This window comes from Peromyscus leucopus, chromosome 15 (genome assembly GCF_004664715.2).
Source record: "Peromyscus leucopus breed LL Stock chromosome 15, UCI_PerLeu_2.1, whole genome shotgun sequence".
NCBI classification, from domain to species: domain Eukaryota; kingdom Metazoa; phylum Chordata; class Mammalia; order Rodentia; family Cricetidae; genus Peromyscus; species Peromyscus leucopus.
In genome coordinates this window covers 59,428,746-59,452,914 of record NC_051076.1, presented here as the reverse complement: position 1 = coordinate 59,452,914, position 24,169 = coordinate 59,428,746, and the positions used below count along the sequence as shown (strand labels likewise).

At 40.8% G+C, this 24,169-nt stretch overlaps 1 protein-coding gene across 2 annotated transcripts in view; it reads left to right on the top strand.

The window, feature by feature from the left end:
* The window catches only part of Thsd7b (thrombospondin type 1 domain containing 7B), an 848,740-nt gene that overhangs the window by 112,921 nt on the left and 711,650 nt on the right, over positions 1–24,169 (top strand). For both annotated transcript variants that reach the window (XM_028874962.2, XM_028874961.2), the window contains exon 2: positions 23,985–24,158. In XM_028874962.2, the coding sequence (XP_028730795.1) occupies positions 24,020–24,158 (139 nt within the window). In that variant the 5' untranslated portion in view covers positions 23,985–24,019. The remainder of the gene's footprint in view (positions 1–23,984; positions 24,159–24,169) is intronic.

Here is a 24,169-nt window from a genome sequence, read left to right as displayed (position 1 = left end):
ACTTGTTTCTTCAACTGTGATGTGTTAACAGGTTACAAATAGAGAGTAGTAAGTCCCAGCCATGAATCATGTCTTTAGAGAAGTCACTGAATTGTGATGGACCACAATTTCATCATTGTCAGAAGGAACAGACATTACCTTTCTTTAAGTAATAGAAATGAGACATTTGTGTGCCTGTGAAAACTATGCCTAGAATGTAAGTGTTATGTAATGCCTGCTTGAAGCGTTGCTTAAGAGTCTGTATTTGGAACTGTAGTTCAGTAGGAGAGCGCTTTGCCTGATTCTTGTGAGGCCTTAGGTTTGATTCCTTCCTGGCACTATCAAAACCAAACAGCCATAACATATACAGTAAGTGAACAAATCTGATTCAAAGAAGATCCAAAAGCAACCTACTCCAACTGAAGCATGAATAGATGGGAACAAGCAGGTGAAGGGGCTGTAGCTCAATGATAGAGTCTTTGCCTACCATGATTGAGACCTGGGTTTAATATTCAGCACCATAACAAAGAAAGGCAGAATAAAGAAAGAGAGAAAGAAAGGAGATATAGAAATTAAAAGAAGGATCAAATGAAGGAAGGAAAGAGAAAATTATAGTTTCTAGCTGTGAGTTCAGAACAAGTAAGTGGCAGTCACCAAATAAGATGAGAGGTGATGACATTGGTTGGATAGCAATGTAGCTCTCCAGGAGTGGCTGCCCCTTCATTTCGGTGGAATCCATACTCTACACACATATTTGCAGCCACAGATGTTTCTGTGTGCATTTGAAACATTAGTGCAAAATCTGGGTAAAAAGAGCAACACGATAGACGAACCATCCCAGAATTTGGTATTGGAAGAGTTGGTTTCTCCAGTCCAGCTTGACACTAGGATGCAGTGGGGAAGAGCATGAATGATTTGTCTGATGAGTCTGGGGTTGTAACTTGCAAGGCTAGCACAGTGGAATGAAGGAGAATGCAGAAGAAGAGAGCTAGGAATAGGTGGAACACAAGCCACTGCTGCTTGCATCACCTAGGTAACCCAATCCAATCTAACGACTTGATCTGCCTGGCTCCTTTCAGGTCAGGGAATTCCCCCGAACACTGACTCGTAGATACCATTATCCATCTGCCTTCTGTAGTTGGATGGATAATGTTTTAGTCTGGTTTCTGTTTGTGTGATAAAACACTCTGACCCAAAGCAACTTGAGGGAGGAAAGGATTTATTTATTTCATCTTATACTTCCAGGTCACAGACCGTCCTTGAGGGATGCCAGGGCAAGAACTCCAAGTGGGAAAACCGGAAGGCAGGACTGCTTGCTATTGCATGCAGAATTACCTCCAACCTGGGGATTCACTCAGAGATAAGAATTACAGCAATAAAAATGGAGGATTCTGCTTGCTAACTGGCTTACCCCCTGTCTCTCCCCTGTCTTCTTCTCTAGATAGCTGTCAGCTATACAGTTCAGGCCTGTCTGCCTAGGGAGTAGTTTCACCCATAGTGGACTAGACTCTCCCATATCAATCATCAATCAGGACAGTACCTCACAGACATAGTGACAGGCTAGTCCCTCAATTGACTCCCTCAGAAGATTCTATGGTGTGTCCAGCTGAAGATGAAGCTAAAGAGAACATAAAATAAGTATTTCAGTCTTAATATACCACACTAAATTCCAAGTAGCCCTACTACCACAAATCACTGTTTCATCTTGTGGGTGTATTCAACCTTTGGGTCACATACAACCCAGATATCTATAAATGCCATCCAAATCTAAATCACAATCTTGCTTACAAATTTGGTGATTTTCTTTCGATACTGTGATTCTGAACTTCTCAAGTTGTGAACTCTGTAGATTATATTGTGCTGCAACGTCACAAGATCAGTCTGTCTATTAGAGATCCCTGTCTGTTAGCAGCAATTCCACTCTTTAAATTGCTCATCTCCAAAATGGAGTCACCCTTGAGTCTTTTGTTTTACTCATATTTAATCCACCAATGAATCATCTGCCACTGCCTTCAGTATGTTTCCAGAATTTGAGAGATTCTTTGTTCACTCTAGTTTCTACACACACCCCATTCCACCTTCTACACAGAGTGGCCAGAGTAATCATGTCCTCTAACTGTTAAGCATAGTCAGTGGTGCCTCCTCAGAGTAGATTCTAAAACCACATTGGTGTTTACCTGTCTGTCACTCACTCTCCAGGAATGTTTCCCTCTATATTTCCTTAGGACTCAGTCCTTCTTCCTAGAATACTTTTCAGTTGATGGCTGCATAGCTCACCCTCTATCTGCTGAGACCACCATTGTATACTGTTTTACTCTTAGACCGAGGAATAATACTTTTTATTTATAGTAGGCATCCACTAAAACTTTTGAGAGAATTAATTTGCCTTGGATTAGGTTATTGTGGTTATTATGGTATGGGTAGTAGCCTAGTTTCCTTTTTGTTGCTGTGATAAAACAATGTGACCAAATTCAACTTGTGGTGATATTGTGTTCCCCATTATATCATGCACCCTAATAAACTTATCTGGGGTCAGGGAACAGAACAGCGACTAGATATCGAGGCCAGAAAATTGTGGCACACACACCTTTAATTTTAGCATTCTAGAGGCAGAGATCCATCTGGATCTCTGTGAGTTCAAGGCCACACTGGAAACAGCCAGGCATAGTGACTCACACCTTTAATCCCAGGAAGTGATGGCAGGAAGCAGAAAAGTATATAAGGCATGAGGACTAGGAACTAGAGCCTGGTTAAGCTTTTAGGCTTTTGAGCAGCACAGTTCAACTGAGATTCTGGGGAAACAGGATCAGCTGAGGAACTGGCAAGGTGAGGTGGCAGTGGCTTGTTCTGCCTCTCTGATCTTCCAGTGTTCACCTCCAATACCTGGCCTCAGGTTTGTTTTTATTAATAAAACCTGTTAAAATTTGTGCTATATCAACTTTGTGGGAAAGGGGGTTTAAATTCAGCTTCCTTCCATGTTGTGCAGTCCATCCCTGAGGGAAGTCAGGGCAGGAAATCAAGCAGAAACTTGAAGCACAAACCATGAGGAAACGCTGCATGCCAGCCTCTACTCAGTTTACTTTCTCATACAGTTCAGAATTACCTACCCAGGGAACGGTGCCACCCACAGTGGGCATGGCCTTCCTACATTGAGTAACAATTAAGGCAACACTAACAGACATATTTACAGCCCAACCTTATCTAGGCATTACTTAATTGAAGTTTTCCTCTAGATGACTCTAAGCTGTATCAAGTTGATAGTTAAGGTTAATCATGAGAGTGTTGAATAAATTTTCTGAACAAATGAGATGGACCTATTTTGTCACATGTAGGGAGCATGACTGGGCACAAAGTACTTTGAATGAGTCAAACGTTTTATTTTAGAATCTCATTATTTTGTAGTTTATTTTCCATAGAGTTTACTTCCCTATACCTGGCTTTTCTTTGAGCTGTTCCTAGATTCTTATTCAGCTAATTCTCATTTAAACACTGTGTGTGTGTGTGTGTGTGTGTGTGTGTGTGTGTGTGTGTGTGTGTGTGTGTGTATCTGAGACCCATGTTTGAGTGCTTTAGAAGTTTTATCTCATTTGAAACCATCTTTTTGGTATTATACACTCATTATGCAGGAAAGGACATGGTATGTCAGAAGGGTGAAGGAAATTTCCCAGAGTCAGAGTGAGCAAGGGCAGAAGAAAGTCTTAGATTTGATGCTCTTAGCTTCAGATCTGTTGTGCTTTTCTCTCAAGTCTTTAATCCACGAGAACAAAGAGTGTGCACTGTGACAGCCACTATTACTGCCTACACTTTCTTATCTTCCTCTGCTTCCAGAGGAGATCTAGAGATATAGAATAAGTACTAGCCATTTACTGCTGGGTAGCAAGTCACTCCAACATTTTACAGCTTCAAGGAGCAGCAGACCATTGTCCCATGTCTCTGTAGGGCAGGTGTCTGGGAGCAGCTGAGCTGGATGATTGTAGTACAGCTCCTGTCTCTATATTTTAGTCCAGACATCAGCTAGGACTGGGCCTAAGAAGCTGCCTGTTGATAATTTTTTAAAAATTGTTTTTAGGGGGTTAAATTTTATTTTCTGTGTGTGAATGTTTTGCCTGCATGTGTGTATATTCACTACATGTGTGCCTGGTGCCTTTGGAAGTCTGAAGAGGGCACTGGATCCTTTGGAATTGGAGGTACTGATGGTTGTGAGCCACCATGTGGGTCCTGGGAACTGAACCCTGGTCCTCTACAAGAGCAGCAAGTATTCTTGACTTCTGAGCCATCTCTCTAGCCCCGGCTTTGATAATTTTATAGTCAGTGTGGGAAGGAGTTATGTGTGCACTGGATTTTAGGTGGTAAGACTCATCAAGGCAGGCTACCCCCATCTGTTCTCTTGTCACCAATAACTCCTGCTTTCCCATATGTAAAATAGTTTTTCCTGGTGCACACCTCTAATTTTGCTCACAATTTTGACAGAAACCTATTCCATAAATCAACTCATGGCATTATTAATAGTCTAGTAAGTGTATATTCTACTTCCTATCAGGTCATTTTTCTTAACTTTGGACATTGAATATTTACCAAGGACTCAGTCCTTCTATGACAATTCCTGTCTAGAAATATTAAAAATATACAGAATCTTCATTCATTAGCCTTACAGTATAACATATGGGAGAGAGATGTACAAGTAATGATTACAACACGCTATTTGAGATCATAAATGTTTGGGGGAGTGAATAACTATTAAAATGAGATGGAAAAGACCCTGTAGGTGAGTGCACACTTATACTTGTCTTGAAAGTTGTGAGATGTTCATGAGACAGTCTAGTAGACTGGAGCACTGTCCCTACAAGGGCAGTTTCAGCCTCAAGATCTGCTGCTTCTTCCTTGTTAATACAGGCCTACTGTAGGCTCTCGCTGTACCACATTACAGCAAAGGACATAGGCTTTGACTCGTCTAGGGAACTAGAAGAGGGTCCCATGTTTGGCAGAACCATTTGGAGTGAGAACGCAAAAGAGAGAGAACTAGGTTTCTAGCTCTGTTTGGCTTTAAGTCTTCCTTTATGGAACACAGTAGTAATTGCAAGGAAAGTAAATCAAACTGAAAGTGCTTTCTAGAAAGAGGCACATCATTTACACTCATTTCAATTTTTATTATAAAAGATAGGCAAAAGTATCCCACAATAAGCTTGATTATTTACCAGAGACCATGAAACCCCAGGGTCTGCTTACTGGCTTGCTCCAGGCATTTCTATTAAGAGTTGACAGTAACTCCGGTTTAGATGAGCTCTGTGCAGCACCCAGGGGGAGAAAAGCATGTCCTCTCTTTGCGACTCGGGGACGAATGGCTGCACAAGGAAACACACTCTTTTTAAAGTCATCGTTAAGGTTTCTTTGCAGCCAGATTATTTCCCTTCCTGGGAAAAACGTTGTTGCACTGACAGATCGCCAGAATCTACAGTCAGGGAAATGGCTTCTTCAAGCAGCCACAGATACTTTCCTAAGAACCCAATACATGCTCAAATTGGGCTGCATTGGATGTTGGGTACATCATGTTGTCTCTACTCTTGTAATTAATTTACTCACTCATTCCTTTTAATTTTCATGAATCAAATCTGCCATTAGAGAGTTTTGCTCATGTACACAATTTAGGGGTCCCTATAACTCCCCCCTCCTCTCTACCTGTACCATAAAATCCCTCTCATACAAATTTCTCTCCCATCTTCATCTCTGTTTTGTTTTGTGACCCACTGAAGCTGACCAGGGCCATTTGTGTGGCTATGGGAACCTATGGCAACCTGTATACAACTAAACACAGTGATTCCTGCTCTCCTAGAATCAGGTAATAGTCAGTTGCTCAGCAGTCAGGGGCCCTGTGAGCCTCCTGTGTCCTCCCTTGACTGCTTGTTGATCAGGCTGGTTTTCTGAGGGTCCAGTGAGATAACTAGAGTTGTGAGTTAATCATTGCAGAGATTATACAGAGTCTAAAAATGGCAGTCTATAGCCCTTTGTCCTATCTTCAGGTTCCTATATACTTCATGAGTGCTCCTCTATAATGTTCCCTGTGCTCTACAGGGAGTGGTATGAAGTGGACTTGCTTAGGGCTTAACCCATATCCATTGCTTATTCTCTGCATCTTGGGATAGCGATGACTGTAGGAAGTGGCTTGGAGAACGAAGGCCTGGAGCAGATTCTGCTGATGAGTACGAGCGTAAGTATTTAGCAGGCAGTTTGTGGCTATGCTAGATTAAATAGCCATCACTAAGAAGCTTCCCACATGGGTCTACTGCCTTCTCAGATCTGGATTATTAGCCAGGCTCACAGTTCCAGGTGTGGGTCTTCCCCCTGCCTTCCTGTGGAGTGGGTTTCAAGTTCAATCAGAAGGTGGTTGGTTGTCCCTACATCCATCAACCCACTGGTGCACAGATGGGCGTATCTTGCCTTTCATTTGGTTTCTTCTCCTTTTATCCTGATTAATCTAAATAAGTAACCTGTGTGTGTTTGTGTGTGTGTGTGTGTGTGTTTATGTGCACAATTGTGTGTGCCAATGCACATCTCTATGCATGTTTGCATACAGAGATCAGGAAACAACCTCAGGTGCCTTCCACTTTTGCCTGAGGCAGGGTGTCTCATTGGCCTGGAACTTTACGTAGCTAGGCTAGGCTGGCTGGCTAAGACACTTCCGGGATTCGCAATCTGTTTCTGTCTTCCATCTCATCATCACTGGAGTGAAAAACATGCACCATTGTGCCTGGCTGTTTTTGATTGGTTACAGGGATTTGGACTCAGATCCCGATGCTTGTGTGGCACGAATTTTACCGACTGAGCTATCACCTTAGCCCCCTCTCGTATTAGTGTAAAAATAGCAGCATTCTCACATACACATCCTATTTTTTTCTGTATGATCCCTCCAATAATTTTATGTGTAGATTTCCCTAATATTTTAGTCAAACAGTGCAATATTGAGGGTTAATTCCAATCCAACCTATATACATTTTAAAATATCTTTTATTCTCTTTGTAACTGAACAGTGTGGGTACCAATACTTCATTGAGAAGATAATAATGAAGTTAATCATTTCCCTATAATAGACTTCTAGGTTACTGCCTCTATAATTAACATTACTATGTTTCTAATTAACATTTATAATTAACCCTGATATGAACACTGGTGTGGACAGTTTTTTTTTAAACACTTAAGGTTATTTCTGGCATAATTGCTACACCAGTGACAAACACCTTTCACTGAGGGCTGCTCAGCTCTCACAGCTCCATACTTCAGCAGACTCTCCACCCCCTGGGGCATGCCTCTAGAAAGGTAACTTAGGTGGAGGCTAGAAACATCAATTATTAGGAAATGGTTGGAAGAGGATGAACGTGTATAGCCTAAAAAGGACCAATTGTGCAGTTTTATCATGATGACTACAAGTTATAATTTGGTTTTAACTCCAGACGAAGAAATGAAACCAAATGATTTGGATTAAAAGAATAAGAATAGAAATTGAGATGAACATGATTATGGAATTTGGACTACCTAAAAACAGGAAGCAGTTGCTTGGTGAGACATTGAGAGAGTTCTCTGTCATCGAAAACATCTAATCGCTACAAAGGATACCAGAGAAGCTTGGGACACAGAGCCCCCTTTCAACTTCCTTTCAATTTCTTGGTCCTTCCTTTGTCCATGTTAGCGCTTTCTGTGTTCTCTCATATTTCCACACTGAACATCTGCATTCATCCCTAATTGTGCTGGAAGTGAGAAGATGCTGGAAGAGTTGCTTGGGAGACATTAAGGAGGGGTGCAACAGGATTGGCATGTATGGGAAATAGTTGAGCAAAGATTTGACTGTCAGGAATGTGACATTACCACAAGCTGACCTCTCTTAAAAATGGTTCCCTCATCACAAGACAGCTCCTCCCCTGTGACAGTTGTTCTACAGTAATTAAAAAAAAATTACCTATGTTTATGCGTGTCTGTATTTGTGGACAGGCATCCATGATTGTTGTAGAATATTATTTTAAGGTGTGTTATTTTGGTTTATGGTCGGGAACGTTTGTTTAATGATGCAAAGATGTGCTACATTTGTCTGATTAAATAAAATTCACCTGTAGTCAGGAGGCTGAGTCAGCAACTAGCCGGCAGGAAGCAGTAGGGAGGAGCCAGGTGGAGAGGGGCTTTTAAGTGGGGGCTGGGAGAGGGACCAGGGCTTTTTGGGAGATGCAGAAAAGGAGAGGAGGTGAGTGCAGCCTCTCTGAGGAGCAGCATTCCACCTCAACCTTTGAATCTTGAGTTCTTTAGAGGGACAGAGATTTAGATGAGTTCCCTTGGTAGCTTTGGAAGAGTCGGTGCCTGAGGGAACGGACTCCCCTCAGGCTGCAGCCTTTGCAGCCCAACCACTTCTGGTAGCAGCTGCAGACTAGGATAGGCTGGCCTTGAAAGGCACCAACAGTTATAAAGAAAGACAACACATGATGCACACTTGGGAGCAGAGAACAACTTGTGGAAGTTAGCTAACTCTTACCAGCATGTGAGTTCCAGGGATGGAATCAGTTGTCAGTCTGGGTGTGAAGCAACTTTACCCATTGAACTCTCTTGTTGGGCCCCACTCTATTTTTTAATGTCGCGTTAAAGGTTCGTTGGAACATGTACTGAAGTCTTTAGCTTCTCTGTGCTCTAAAAGAATTAGGAAACAAATTAATATAGGACAATGAATATATTTACAGTCTGGCAAAACGTGAGGCAAGGTGAAATCTAATCTTTCCCTATCCTGTCTATAGCCTTCTTATGAGTTCTAGAAAACTCAGAGATGAAGGCCAGATGATATGTCAATTTAGGTGTGCATCACTTTAATGGGTACTTTACTAAAGTGAAGGCAACTCACACAAGCTGGTTCCAGGATGCCTTTCCATTGTCTCGGTCCTAACTCTATTGCAGATTGTGTGTGTGTGTGTGTGTGTGTGTATAGTGTGGTGTAGTGTGGTGTAGTGTATGGGTATGTGAACATGGGGGAAGTCAGAAGAGGGTATCAGGTCTCTTGGAACCAGAGTTATAGGTTGTTGTGAGCCACCTAATGTAGGTGCTAAGAACGGAGCTTGGGTCCTCTGGAAGAGCATCACGTGCTCTTAAACACGGAGCTAGCTCTGTGCCACTAAGATCCTGGGTCTTTGTGGAGAAGAGTCTCTGGGTTTTTGTGGTATGGCGGTGACTGTAAGACACACCCCTGCCCCCGCCATCCCAGGCCTGGCAGAGTTCTCTGTCCTGAATAGGACTGCAGTCTTCTGTGTGTTGTCTTTACTTTAGAGGTCAACTTCAAGTTGAACTCCTGCATGCTTGTGAAGTGCACTAATTATGCAAATGAGAAAAGGTGATAGCCTAATAGCAGTAGGGAGGGACCCAAGTGTTTCTCCTTTAAAATCTCTCTTCTCCAGTGTGAACTTCAGCTTGGACTCTCACTTCCCCTCCCACCTGGGCTGAGCCAACTCATAACCCCTCCACCGTGACCAATGACAAGCATTTTGAAAGCAGCTGCAGGATCAAAGCGCAGCTGTGACCATACAAAAAAAAGTGACATTTGGCCCACAGGGTGACATATTGTGTTGGTTTTTGTCTCATAAATATATAATTCCATGCAAGTGTAATTTGATCTGCTTGGATGATGAGCTGTATATCTGGTTTCCCTAAAGGATTCGCGGCGACACCTGTGGACTTGGTGTAAATGCCACTTGTCTAGTGGTGGGGCCAACATGGGAAAAGCGAGGTTTCTTTTACAGTCATTTGGGGGAGGGCCTGGTCTTTTCTATTCTGCTGCCCAGACTCCATGACCTCACCTTGTATTTGTGCTGATGCATTAGACAGTGTCATTTTTATTTTAATGCGTGTAAGACATCTCTGGTATGCCTTTCCTCTCTCTTGATGACTTCTTTGTTCTAACAGACATCTCTCTCTGACCTTCCAATTTCGGAGTGTTATTTCTCACCCCCCCAACTGACAGAGGTCATGTCTGTGTTGATGTTAATGTCTAGTCCTCAGATACAGTAAAACATTCAGTTCTGTGGGAAGTTATATTTTTGAACTTTCACAGAAAAATGATTCTATTAAAATGGTATTTTAAAGGGCCCATAGGTCCTTTGAAGCTTCTGAATGCCACTCCTAACTGAAAATCAAAAGGCGAAACTATTTGTAGAAATTACAAGGTATGTGACATTCCTGATGATGAGCCCAGGGAATAAAACTCATTTAGTTTCCTCTAAGAGCTTTCCTTAATCACGAATTAGAGTTTACTTATCAAAGCATCTATGTGTCATTCTCCTTCCCATATCAAAGCACCAGCGGGTCACTCCTCTGTGTATAATGTCGGGTTTAGAAAACTGTCCTTGTTTTCTGCAGTGATGGGGATCAAAGCCAGGACCCTTCTGCATGCCAGGCAGGCACTCAACCACTGTGTTATATACTGCCCAGTTAGCATTCTGAGGCAAGGTCTCAGGGTGTGCCCCAGGCTGGCCTTAAACCTATGGTAGTCTTATTTCTGTCGCCTCCCCAGGGCTGATATGTCAGGGATGAGCCACTGTGCCTGGCTAAAGGGTCCTTTTGGACTCCTTAGGTATCCCCTCAAAAACGTCTGTTGATGCTCACTTGGTTTTATAATTAGTGACAGCCTGGGAAATGTTTATTATACAAATTGTAGTGCTGTTGGGGGGAATAGAGAAGTTAGACATCTGAGAAAATAGAATTATGCAATATTAGAGGGATACAATTGAGAATTCATTTTCCATAAGTGTGTGAGGCTTTGCTTTTCTTAGACTTTTTTTTTTTTTTTTTTTTGGTTTTTTGAGACAGGGTTTCTCTGTAGCTTTGGAGCCTGTCCTGGACTAGCTCTGTAGACCAGGCTGGTCTCGAACTCACAGAGATCCACCTGCCTCTGCCTCCCGAGTGCTGGGATTAAAGGATGTGCACACCAAGATTTTTTTTTTTTTTTTTTTTTTTTTTTTTTTTTTTTTTTTTTTTTTTTTTTTTTTTTTTTTTTTTTGCCTCTTGCTCCGAGTGCTGGGATTAAAGGCATGTGCCACCACCGCCCGGCTAGACCAATTCTTTTTACACATTATTAGTTTCTTTTAAAAATATTTATTTACTTATTTTTATAATGTGTGTTTTTTTTTTTTTTTTTTTTTTTTTTTTTTTTAAGATAGGGTTTCACTGTGTAGCCCTGGCTATCCTGGAACTCATTCTGTAGAACAGGTTGGCTTTGAACTCACAGAGGTCTACCTGCCTCTGACTTCTGAGTACTGGGATTAAGGGTGTGCTCCTCCACCTCCTGGCTTGCAGTAAGAGATTTATTTTTATTATTTTTATTTATGTTTTGTGTGAGAATGGCTGCAGAGCCCACAGAGGCCAGAAGAGGGCATCAGATTCTTTGAAACTCCAGGGTTGGGCTGTTGTGAATTGTGATGGGAACCAAACTGGGTCCTCTTGAAGAGCAGCAAATTCTCTTAACGGCTGTGCTATCATCTCTCCAGCCCCTCTTCTATTATGTATCTATTATATATGGATGTGTATGCATATAGACATATATATTATAATACACACACATATGTGTGTGGTTATGTGTTATTTGATAATATTTTATTTTACAATATTATAACATCACAAGGCATTCTTCAGAATGGAATGTGCTTGTTTGCTTCTACTTATTCACTTCATTCATTTCTTCACATATTCAATATTTACCATGTATTCACTGAGTCTGGATGCTGGGGGTTCTAATCCAGGCATACAAAATGGAGAACATGTTAGCTTTTACATTGAGTTGTAAATTCTTGTTTGGATACTTCAGAGGTCACAGGAATATTGGTAGGGCTTTCTGAAATGTATGCCTTCAACAGGCTGATACCTCAAATAAGTCATCTAGTCCATGCAAGTAGTAAGGTGACAGAAATGCCCTCCTATGCCTGTGTCTAATGGACTCTGCACTTTCAGTTGGCACAGTAATGGTAAGCGTTGGCTCCTTTGACTTCTCTGAAGGACTCGGGTCTGTGTGCAGTTCAGAACTCTGCCTTGTGTGTTTTCCAAGATCAGCATGTTAAATACATTTCCACCCTACAATTATCCAATGAATCTTCTTTACTCGTACACACAGTTTCTGCCCTTATAATGGAGACTGGCAGGTTTAGACATCTTTCCAGAGTGGAATAGTTTTAAAAACTATCGTAAATAGTTTTAATGAACAGTGGGTAACAGTAAAATCATTTCACAGAAGAGATCCATCCTATTGCTGTTTAATTAAAATCTCTCTGCTGGTGCAAAGTTCTCTCTCTGGTGTTTTCTTTAATGCATTCACGATGCATCTGTCTAGGCTCCCTCACTAGAGATATCTTTCATTATAATCCACTTATCTAAGTTTGTAATTAAACTTCCAAATGTAAAATTTCCGATGGCAAATTGCTAGGTTATCCAGTGAACTTTTGTCTTTCTCTGAGAGAAAAAACACTCTTTCAAAATTTGGGTTTGGTAACTTGGCCAGTTTATCATTTTTAAAGTATTTGTTTGCACTATTTGGGGGGGGGGGATATAAATCACGACAGTCATTATGTCAACAGACACCTCAGAAAACCAAAAACAGAAATAGCATAAATACAGCTATTCTACTCCCTGGGTGTATGTCCATGGGACAGAGAATGAACATGCCAAAGAGATGCCTATACTCCCATTTTTATCGCCTTGTCTTCACAGCATCCACAGCAGCCCGGATATGGAGTCACCCGAGGTGTGTAGCAATGGATAGATAGAAAAAGGAATGTGGTGTAGTTATACCATGCTAGGGCAATGATAGATGAAACGCACTGTGTGACAATTGCCTCGAGGCTGGGTGAGTTTGTTCAAAATGACATTAAGTCACAAAAAGGAATGACATCTTGCATTTGCAAAAACATGGAAGGAACTGAAAAGCATTGTGTTGTGTTGAAATTAGCCAGAGGAGAGAGACAAATATAGCGTGCTTTCACTCACACATATAGCTTAGTACATCTGATTTCATAAAAGCAGACCGTGACTTTGGAAAGTTGGATAAACATGAGGAGGGGGTACACAGAGATGTAGGATAATGGGTATCAAGATATGGTTTGACAAGTGGAGTAATTTATGGAGAGATACACACCAGTAGGGTGACTATAGTTCACAGTAATTTATTATGTCTGTTAGAACAACTGGACAGAAGGAGTTGGAAGCTTAGTAACACTAAGAAATGATAAATGGTTAAAGAGATAAAAATGCAGATTGCCCTGGTTTGATCACTGTGTTTTATATGCCCATATTGAACTATCGTACTGTGCTCACAGATATTAAATATTCAAAAATATCTGCCTGTATGCATAGACACATATTAGCAGTGAAGCATGGTAAGGAGGGGTGACTTCTAGTTAGTGTCGATGATTTCTGCCCATGCCTTTGAAACAGGAAGTGGGTAGGATTGACATAATCTTAAGGTAGGGAGATGATATATAAAATGTACTTCACAACCATTGCATTCAGGCTGGGTGGGTGTGTTTAAGATACCTACATGCCATGTTGGTAAGACTTCATGAGAGTAGTTTCTCTAATATTTCTAGGAGACACAATCTCACAGTAAACTCCCCATTCCACTGGCTCCTACAATCTTTCTGTGCCCCTCTTCTACAGTGATCCCTGAGCCTTAGGTGCAGGGGTTGTGGTGTATGTGTATGAGTTTGGACTGGGATCTATAGGTCTTCATTCCGATTGGTAAATTATGGTTTTCTGTAACAGCTGCTATTTTTTACAAAGAGAAGTTTCCTTGACGAGGTGTGAGAACTGCACTTATCTGTGGTTATACGGGTGAATATTTAGGAATTATGCTGGTTTAGTAAAGTGGCACTGTACATGCTCCTCAAAGATCCATGACATCGCTAACCCCAAGTACTTAACTAGATTTCCAATATTAGGCATTGTTTCCCTGTTTTTGATGGGGCTTTAGGTCCAATTAGAGAGCTGTTGGTTATCACCAAGGTATGTATACCACTCCGGTGCCCTTTGTGTAATAGTACCATGTTGACTATTATTGTTTATAGGTGTCATAGCTTAGTAGGACTGTTGGTTGCTTCTCTCCCTTGGAAGCTTACATGTCACATTCTGGTTCCATGAAAGCTAGTCCTCAGGGAGGAGTCTTTCAGATCAGATCCAGCACTGGTCTTCCACATCCTACATCCTTACTGCATGGGACTTGCCTTCTGCCTCTGGAGGAAGCCAATGGCAGGAGCAATAGCCCATAATATTTTGGAAGTTGCTTTGACAGCCCTGACTAGCAGCTCGAATGAAGGTCTCTCATGCTTGGTGTGAGGGTTTTGTTAATCTATGGTTCTTGGGAGGAGGGCATTGCCAGCCAAGATGTGAAAATTTCATTTAGAGACACACATATACAGACTTACATGTATTATAGGTATTTTAGGTAGATAGCTAGTGGTATGATTCCATATGAATTTTTTTGACATTCTTACTGTTATTTTATTCGCCCCTTCCCTTTTCTGTATTTATTTCCCTCCATTTTTACTATTAAAGATTCCCCATTTTTCCCATTCATGACCTGACCAGAGAATGACAATAGACAATATGGAAAGTGGAAATCTCAGGATGCCCCAAACCTAGAAAAAAAATTACAGAGAACTAAGTAATTCTGGGAACAGGAGGAATAGTCTTTCTCAGGGAAGAATACACCAATTGGTTATCCAGTCTGAAATGTCAGCCTTGGAAACAAAACCACACATCCCCCCCCCCACCAACACACACATAACATTACACAGATTGAGCATTTACATTTATATATTTAGGAAAGTGTGTGTGTGTGTGTGTGTGTGTGTGTAAGTAAGTGTGTAACAAAAATTAAAGAAGCCATGAATTTGAAAGCAAGAAAGGGGAGCCATAGTAGAGGTTCAAGGGAAGAGAGTGAAGGGGAGAAATGATGTAATTGTAATCTCAAAAAACTATAATAAAAAACTACACATCACATATAATGTATATATGTATGCATATAAATGTGTGTAAATGTGTACAAAGCCCAAGAAGCTAGAAAGGAGACCAATAGAGAGGCATAAGGGTGACAGAAAGGACACCTGTGACATGAGAATGGGAAGGAGGCAGGGAGGGCAGAGGTTATAAGGGGGGTAAGGGGGTAGGCGAGAACACAGGGAGGAGAATCTGCTAAGACACTCTTTGAAAATGCTGTAGTGATACTTAACACTTCACATGCTGATTTTAAAATAATGGAAAAATAAACTAGCATCCCCACATACATTCATACTTTTAAACATGGTCAACTTTGAAGATGCTATTTAAAAAAACATAGTCTGTCTCCTTTGAGTGTTTTTGCTACAATAAAAAAAAATTAAAAAAGAGTCTATGACTTTCTTTTAAATTTCCCTTTATTTGGGATGCTTCCCTTCAATCTCACTCTGCTGTTTGGGGAAGTGAAAAGTACACAATGTTGGAGAGTCACTCCCAATCCCTTGAGTCTAATGAGCATCTTGTTAATGGTCGACGTGAAGCCATAGTAAGTGAAAGCTTATAAAAGATAATGGGAGTGACTCCCGGAGAATTTCATAGGCTTATAAACATGTTATTATTTTGATGTCAGCTGTGGACACATTTTTCAATTGCTTCCTTTGCAAAATTAGATTCATAATTAATCAAGATAACACAAGGCTGTGCTTACAGTTTAACCGGATAATTGTCTTGGTATTAAATATTTAGAATCTTACATTGTAGGAAATATTAATGAGTAATTAAATATTTTTTAATTTTAAAGGTCAACATCATTTGAAAAGAGGAAGTTATCTCATTCACACAGTCTAGTAATCCTGTTTTTTTAGTAAGGGTCTTTAGTGCACCTGAGTGTAAGCCCACATGAATCTCACTGTAGCCTTCACATGTGTGTGTGTAGTAAACTACATATATAGAAAGTGATTATTAAATTTACCCATGCTTATTCAAATAAGATACATCACAAAATAGATAATTGTATATCTCATTTATTTCTTAATCTACATACAGAAATATTTATATATTCATTTTTTACTCTTTCTAAAATGTAAGGATTTCAAATTAAATTTATTTTCATTTTTAATTAACCCAAAGTCCTCAAACAGAATATGTATGTACGTACGTTCCTTAGTATAGTTCAAGTTTTCCTATGTCCCACCTGGCCTGTGGTCCTGCGGTCAGGACAAATCTCTCTCACCCTTCAGTCCCACTCTATGTGTACCATCAACTCTCAGAAGCAGTGGGTCTATGGTTTTATCTAAGCAGCATATAGCCCAGAAAACTTTTTTTTACACCTTAGTGACTATTTTATGCTATTTCTATTAATTGATTAAACCTCTTATTTCCCTTACTTGCAGTATCCTCATCTTGAGAAAAAGGCAATGAACTACTTTTTCCATTGCTCTGATTTGGGGACAGGTAGAGCAAGCTTATTTTAAAAGAGCAAGTAATTTGTCAGCTCATGGGTACAGAGTTGTATAACTATGAAATTGGTTTTTCTGAGTACAAAAGAGAGAATTGAGACTTAAACCCAAAGACAACATTCCTAAACTTTCCAGACTTGATGCTGGTGCAAGAGAAACTACATTTGTTGATGAATGCATCATCATCAACAGTGGACCTGTAAATTTGAGAGATAGGATGTCAGGATGACTACTGGGCCTGGTCTTGTGACATGTGACCCAGTTACTGACATGAGGACACTGAGTCAGAACTGGTCTGTGGTCGCACAGGAATAAAGGACTCTGCTTCTGTCAATATGTAAGAGTTGGCTATCAGATGTCCATGTGGACATGGAAAGTGGTAGGTGTAAGGACCAGGGCAGAAGTTATGGCTTAAGTTATAGGAATGGATATGGAGAAAGAGGAACGGAGACATGAGCTATTTAAAGCAGGACAGCAAACAGAGCTGGGCAAGGGAAGGAATCTGAGGACAGAGCCAGAACCATACAAATGTGAATGTCAAAATGAAGAGGATGTGTGAACGGTGTGGGCCAAAGAGAGGGTGCCAGAGAGAAGGAGCCAACATGGAAGTTTCACAACTTGTCTCAAGAGAAGGAAGTGGGGGAGACTCTATGAAGTCATGAAAAGATTTTAGGATTTTCCATGAGGGTGAGGCCAGTTGGTTATAAAACTACAAGAATGCTTTTAAGGTAGTCTCAGAATGATGTAGGTGTAGAAATAACTAGAAGGCTGCATCTTTAATATGTTCTTATCCAACTTTGGCTATTTGTTGTTTTTTGTTGTTGTTTTTGTTTGTTTTGAGACAGGGTTTCTCTGTGTAGCTTTGCGCCTTTCCTGGAACTCACTTTGTAGACCAGGCTGGCCTCGAACAAAGAGATCCAGCCTCCCAAGTGCTGGGATTAAAGGCGTGCGCCACCACCGCCCAGGCAACTTTGGCTATTTGAACCAGTTTATTCTCATAGGGGAAACTAAGTTAGCTTATAAGAATAATTACTCCTTCCTTTGGTCAGCAGGCTCAGATGAATCAAGGAAAACAAACCTGTTCCTCTAGCTTCTTTGTGTGTAGTTATCATCTTAAAGTAAGTACCCCTTTGTGTCATGGAATAGCACTTAAGATGTCCAAAGATGTAGGTAGATGAGGAAGCCATTATAGAGGATAAACTAGCTTGATCGTCACAGAACCAAGGTCATTTGTGTTCATATTCAGCAGAACATTTCAATATTGTCACTTGAACCACATGTGAGGTGTGTTTCAACCTGTGTAAGTGGTAGAGATACAGTCACACAAACCATTGTTTATAAATAGACCCTCTGTGCCAAGGGATTCAGACACTGTGGGGCTTAGGATTTACCTTCAGTTTATGTTAGAGGAAGCACACAGAAAGAGGTATTCCAGAGCAGGAGGTTTTTCTTACAAAGCAGAAAATTGAGAAGTTGATCTCAAACAGTAGTTACAGATGGATGAAGAAAGCAGGGTCCTGGGATTCTTCTGTGTTCTCCTCCTTCATGCACAGGGTGTGACATCCATCATCCCAGTCTGAAGATGACATCCACATTTTATAGGAATGCAGCCAATTGCAAGGGCCTGTCCTTTCTTTCAGGGAACCACACTTTTTATTCAACATGGGTGATAGCCATACCTTTGACCCTGCAGCCTATAAATCATACAGCTGGGTAGCACCAGTATACCTGGCAATATTATTTTCTTTTTCTTTTTCTTAAATAGGACATATTTTAAAATATATAGTTCTGGAAGAAGTGGGGAATACAGACATATCTTCATTTTCTACTAAGTTGAAGTTTTGGCTAAAAAACCCATTTCAATCTTTTTTTATCTGCTATGTCTTTTGGCAAGAGTTTATACAGAAAGAGGTAAAACATTATTATAAATATTTTTCAGTTTTTTCTGTGCTTTATTCTATGATGCAAAGCTATTTCAGTTCTTAATATGTATTTATATTAATAACTGATATAAGGATATATTTATATTATATATATGTCAACATCCACATATTACATGCTTATATTTGATATCATTAGGATCCTTCAGTGGGAATAATTGCTTATCATGTTTTGATTTTTATGAGTGTTAAGTAAAATGATAGAGAGCTTGCCTTGCACGAGCCACTCAGAGAACCCATAAAGTTGGGAAGGATCTTTGCTTTGAAGGGCATGAGGAATTGCTTGTGTTGGTGTTACACGTCCAGCATAACACAATTTTATCACAGCTAAGGCACTTTCCTCATTTGTGGTACACACATAGTGGGATATTTTTCTTGTTTTATTTATGGTGAAATTTTCATGGCTTCTTAAGGACAATACTTGTCTCTGGGCTTTCAATGACAGCCAATGAGGTCTCTCACAAACGGCTCACTATCTCCACGAGCTTTGTATTTCAAGTCATTCCCCACACCTTGGCTTCATCATCTTTAAAATGAAATGCCAATATGCATACTTGAAATGGTCATATGCACGTACAAATTGCACAAGACTGAGCAGGCTGCTCTTCAATGATGTCCTTAGGATACTGCCATGTGTAGAGTAACGCATTATGGAAGATGAAGTAGAGCACACAGCTGTGTGGCCCGTCATCAGCCATCTTTACTGCGACATCTTCTCCACTGTGAGCATTAGATGATGCTCTGTGGAAATTCGTAGCCACAGTAAGCTTGGCCCCCTCTCTTCCCTATTCCTTCAGGCTGAAGGTAAACTGGAACAATTTCTATGGTTTTAAAGTTTTGTACCTTTTAAATATTCAAGGGCTCTGATGATAAGAATGCATTTAGGGGGAAATGAAATGCATAAGACTGACACACTTTTTGTAGGCTGAATGGCCTTTGTGTGATTAGAAAGTTGAGGCGAAAAGGAGAAACTGTGTTTCTTATTTAGTATTCATCATTTTCACGCTCTCCTTGCAAATATATCCTGGGTGCTAAGAGATATAGTAAATAAGTTGATTTGGAAATTCAGCAACCTCTATAATGTAAATTATTCATATCATCATGGGTGGTGTCTCCAGCATAGCATATTTTATCAGTTAAAGCATTTTTTCCCCGTTTGTGTTATACAAACAGAGGAATGGTTCTCTTGTTCTTCTCTATTCCCTCATTTTGTTCATAGTGAACTCTCAAGTTACAGGTGTAAAAATCACTCCCACTGTGGCTCAAAGAATAATTTGGTGAATTTCAAGCATTTGAGAGAAAGAAAAAAGGCAACAAACCTGTGTTCAGAGTCCATCCTGCATGTTCCCTGAGCCTGACAGTGACCCACCTTAGATACATATGAAATGATGCACTTTGACTCATGGTGGCTCTCCTAACAACCAGGTTCCTCTACTCTACATTTAAGCTTTGGAAAAAATAAACCATTAGGTATATTGGGGAAGACTGAGAACACCAGTAACTTGTGGGTCTTCTCAGGAATATGACTGCTGTAGTGCTCTGTACAGAACTCAGCTGTACATTCTTAAATATCTTCTTTAGATCTTGTTGTTGCTATTTTAAACTCATCCTATGAGCCCTACTGCTATGATGCCTTGTTTATTGGTGTTAGCTAGGACATATATTGACCTTGGAGTATAGGGGGTCTCAAAGCTATTCATCTTGGAGATGATAGACTATGAGTAAAAAGTCCTACCCTAGATATTCACAGAAAGAGGCCTCAAGGCTGTGGGTCCCTTTGAAGAGTCAGAACTGGGCTTTAGGCCAGTGAGCAGTGCTCAGAGGAGATGAAGGCTCAGAGTAAGCTGTGCTGAGATAATATTTTTTCCAAGTAAGATTCAAGGATTGATGCAGAATTGGAAATATTGGAATATGAGTCCTTGGCTTATCACCCTGGCTCCTGCATGATCTCACTGGAGCTCATAATCCAATTGAGACCTCTGTCTGACCTCTCATTTACAGTCATTTTAAAGAGAGTAGATATACTTTCCTTTAGTTCACATTTGAATGACTTGCATCTAGTTTTACATATGATGGATGTGTAAGAAGGCATCCTACTAATGAGAACGGGACAAAGCCACCTATATTGTGACAGTTTGGTATCATGGAAAGGCATGGCTTCAGTAGAGAGTTGGTATTTCTAGCTAATTCCTTTGTTTAACTTTTGTAATCACAGCTTAACCTCAGACACAATCATTATTTTTATTAAACTCCATTTGATATGACACTGACTTAGAACCTGTCATTGTATGATACTTAGCCCATTTGCTTTTGCCTAGGTGTATTTTTCACCCTTGTAGGAGTCATGGGAAGATCTATTGTTTCTGGGGGCAAAATATCTTATTCTACTTTCTCAGCAGAATAATTGGCAGTGGTGTCTTTTTTTTTTTTTTTTTTTTTTTTTTTGGTTTTTCGAGACAGGGTTTCTCTGTGTAGCTTTGCGCCTTTCCTGGAGCTCACTTGGTAGCCCAGGCTGGCCTCGAACTCACAGAGATCCGCCTGGCTCTGCCTCCCGGTGCTGGGATTAAAGGCGTGCGCCACCACCGCCCGGCAAGGCAGTGGTGTCTTACTACAAATGTCCAGACAAGTCTTTTATCACATCTATAGTATACAATTAACCATCCATTTGTGTCATTTGTGTATATATGTGTTTGTAGAAAATATTATGCTGTTTTCTGAGTGAAATAATAGTCTGAATTCAGTGGAAGTGTCTATTGAGACAAAAGACCTAGGAAGATTTTAACACATCACAATACGTCTAGCTCCCATCTGATTCCTAACTCTTGGGAAGTTGAGGTAGAAGAGAGAGCCTGTGGCTGAATTCTGTCTCCTCTTACTCTCCAGGAGCCTTTTTTTTTTATCTCTCTTAAGTTCTAGCTCTGAAGATAGCAGTCTCCTCACCAACAGAGTGGGGGGGGGGAGAACATGCCTCCCAATGATGGTATATGTGTGATATTCACCAAAGCAAACAGTTAGAACGTGCTCATATATACACTTTGCTCAGAAGGCTGACCACTAGAATTCTAGGAAACAACTCACAGCCAGAACTATCTACCAATTTCAAAATGTTTCTACTTGAGAAGGGGATCTCTTTTTCTGATTCACAAAAAAAAAAAAAAAAATATCGTATAAACTCTGAGTGACCATAGAACAAATTATAATTTAGTTCCACGATGCGCAGCTCTAGTTGTAATTGTAGTTAGAATTTTTCCTGTGTCCTGGCTAGATGGTGGTCAGGACAAATCTCTCCCACTTGTGTCCCCCACATAAGCACACAGAGGCTTATATTAATTGTAATTGCTTGGCCATTAGCTCAGGCTTATTACTGACTAGCTCTTACACTTAAATTAACCCATAATTCTTATCTATGTTTAACCACATGGCTTGGTACCTTTTCTCAGTTCTGCCTTGTTATCTTGCTTCCTCTGTGTCTGGCTGGCAACTCCTGGCTCAGTCCTCCCCTTCCCAGCATTCTCCTTGTCTGCTTGTCCTGCCTATAATTCCTGCCTGGCTACTGGCCAATCATCAATTTATTTATCAACCAATCAGAGCAACACACATTCACAGCATACAGAACAACATTCCACAGCATGTAATTTTCTTCTGTTTAGAGAAATTCTGTCTGGAACTAAGGTTGTAGTGAATAGGTAAAGTAACATTTGTCTAGCATGTATATGACCCTGAGTTCTGTCACTATCATTGCAAAAAAATACCCAACAAAGAAATAGAAATATACATGTATATATGATAGGCATATCAGATTTCATATATTCTAAAACATTGTTTGAATCTTTCCTTCTAAAGCTGTGTCTGAAGAGGTTTTGGATTCTTTGTGATAGGTACCAGCTGTTCATGTGTTTGCATTTTATATTTTATTATCCTGTTTAAACTTTTCCTATTATCAGCCATGTCCAACCCTCCACTGAATATTTTCTGCCCAGTTTATCTTCTATTTCTCAAATATCTCTTAATAGTTTTACTTATTCATAGTTGCTGGAATTATTTCACCAGTTTCATAACCCTGACCCTTAATTTTTTTTTTTTTAGTTTTTTTCTTTTCTTTTTATTAGATTTTCTATTCATTTTACTTATCAACCCGGATTCCCCTGTCCTCCCTCCTCCCACCCTCAGCCTTCCCTGCCTAACCCACTCCCCATTCCCACCTCCTCCAAGGCAAGGTCTCCCCTGGGGAGTCAGCAGAGCCTGGTAGATTCAGTTGAGGCAGTTCCACACCCCTCCTCCCTGCACCAAGACTGCACAAAGTGTCTCAGCATAGGCACTGGGTTTCAAAAAGCCGACTCATGCACTAAGGACAGGTCCTGATCCCACTGCCTGGGGGCCCCCTAAATAGTTCAAGCTAAACAACTGTCTCACTTATCTAGAGGGCCTAGTTCAATACCATGGGGCTCCTCAGCTATTGGTTCACAGTTCATGTGTTTCCACTAGTTTGGCTAGTTGTCTCTGTACTTTTTCTAATCATGGTCTTGATATCTCTTGCTCATATGATCCCTCCTCTCTCTCATCCATTGGACTCCTGGAGCTCTGCCTGGGCCTTGGCCATGGATCTCTGCATCTGCTTCCATTAGTCACCAGATGAGGGTTCTATCAGGACAGTTAGGGTGTTGGGCCATCACCAGAGTAGGTCAGCTCAGGCACCCTCTCAACCATTGCTAGTAGTCTATTGTGGAGGTATCTTTGTGGATTCCTGGGGACCTCTCTAGCACTCTGATTCTTCCTATTACCATGGGGTCTTCAAATTTATCATGGTATCTCTTTCCTTGTTCTCCCACTCTCTTCCTGATCCAGCTAGGATCTCCTGCTCCCCTAAGCTCTCTTTCCCCTGACCCTTGCCCTCCATGATGACCCCCAGTTTACTCATGTAGATCTCATCCATTTCTCCAGCGCTGGGTGATCCCCTCTGTCTTTCCTAGGGCCAGACCCCCAGTTTATCTTGTGCTGTTCACTAGTAACTGGTGATGCCCACTAATCAGATATTTAAAAGTTCTTTACTGTTTTAAAATTCCCTCCTGACATTCAAGGCCTTTTACAAGTTGGTTGCTAACCTGTATTCCAAAGCTCATCTCCACCTGTTCCTCCCTCCTCTTCATGTCCTTCAAAGCAACTACCCTCTTAATCACCAATCCCTGAACACAAACATAACTAGCTTTCAGTGCCTTATTCTCTCAGATGTGTCCTTCTTGACTCCTTCAAGCCCTTATGTTTCCCAAAGGCTCTTCTCAGATATTGTCTTGTGTATTTCCCTCTATTTTCTCCAGCTCTGGCCTTATTCTGAGTCATTCCACTCACTGCTGTTAAGGATGTTCGTTCCTCACCCTCTTTGTGTCTTAGTAGCGCCTGTCAATTTCTCTCCTCAGTTGTGAGCCCCTCAAGGAATTCGTCTGAACAGAAGGAAGCAAATATGTGAGACATCCTCCAAACTTGATTACTTTTAAGAATAAAACACTCTGTAATGGGGCATCTGTCATGTGGTCACATGAAAGTCACCGGCAGTTGGAGCATGTCATGATTGCCAAGTAGTAGCACTCACCTGTCTCTCTCTTGCTTTCAGGATTAGGCAAGGGAAGACGCTGAAAAATCTGAAGAATGTTTCCAAGGAGTGATCTGGCTGTCACTCACTGGGTTCTGAGGAGCATGAGGAAGCTCTTTCTGGTGTTTTCTCTCCTGCTGTCCCAAGCAGCTCATTTGGAAGGCAGAAAGGACAATCAGTTCATCTGGAAAACAGGTAAGACTGTC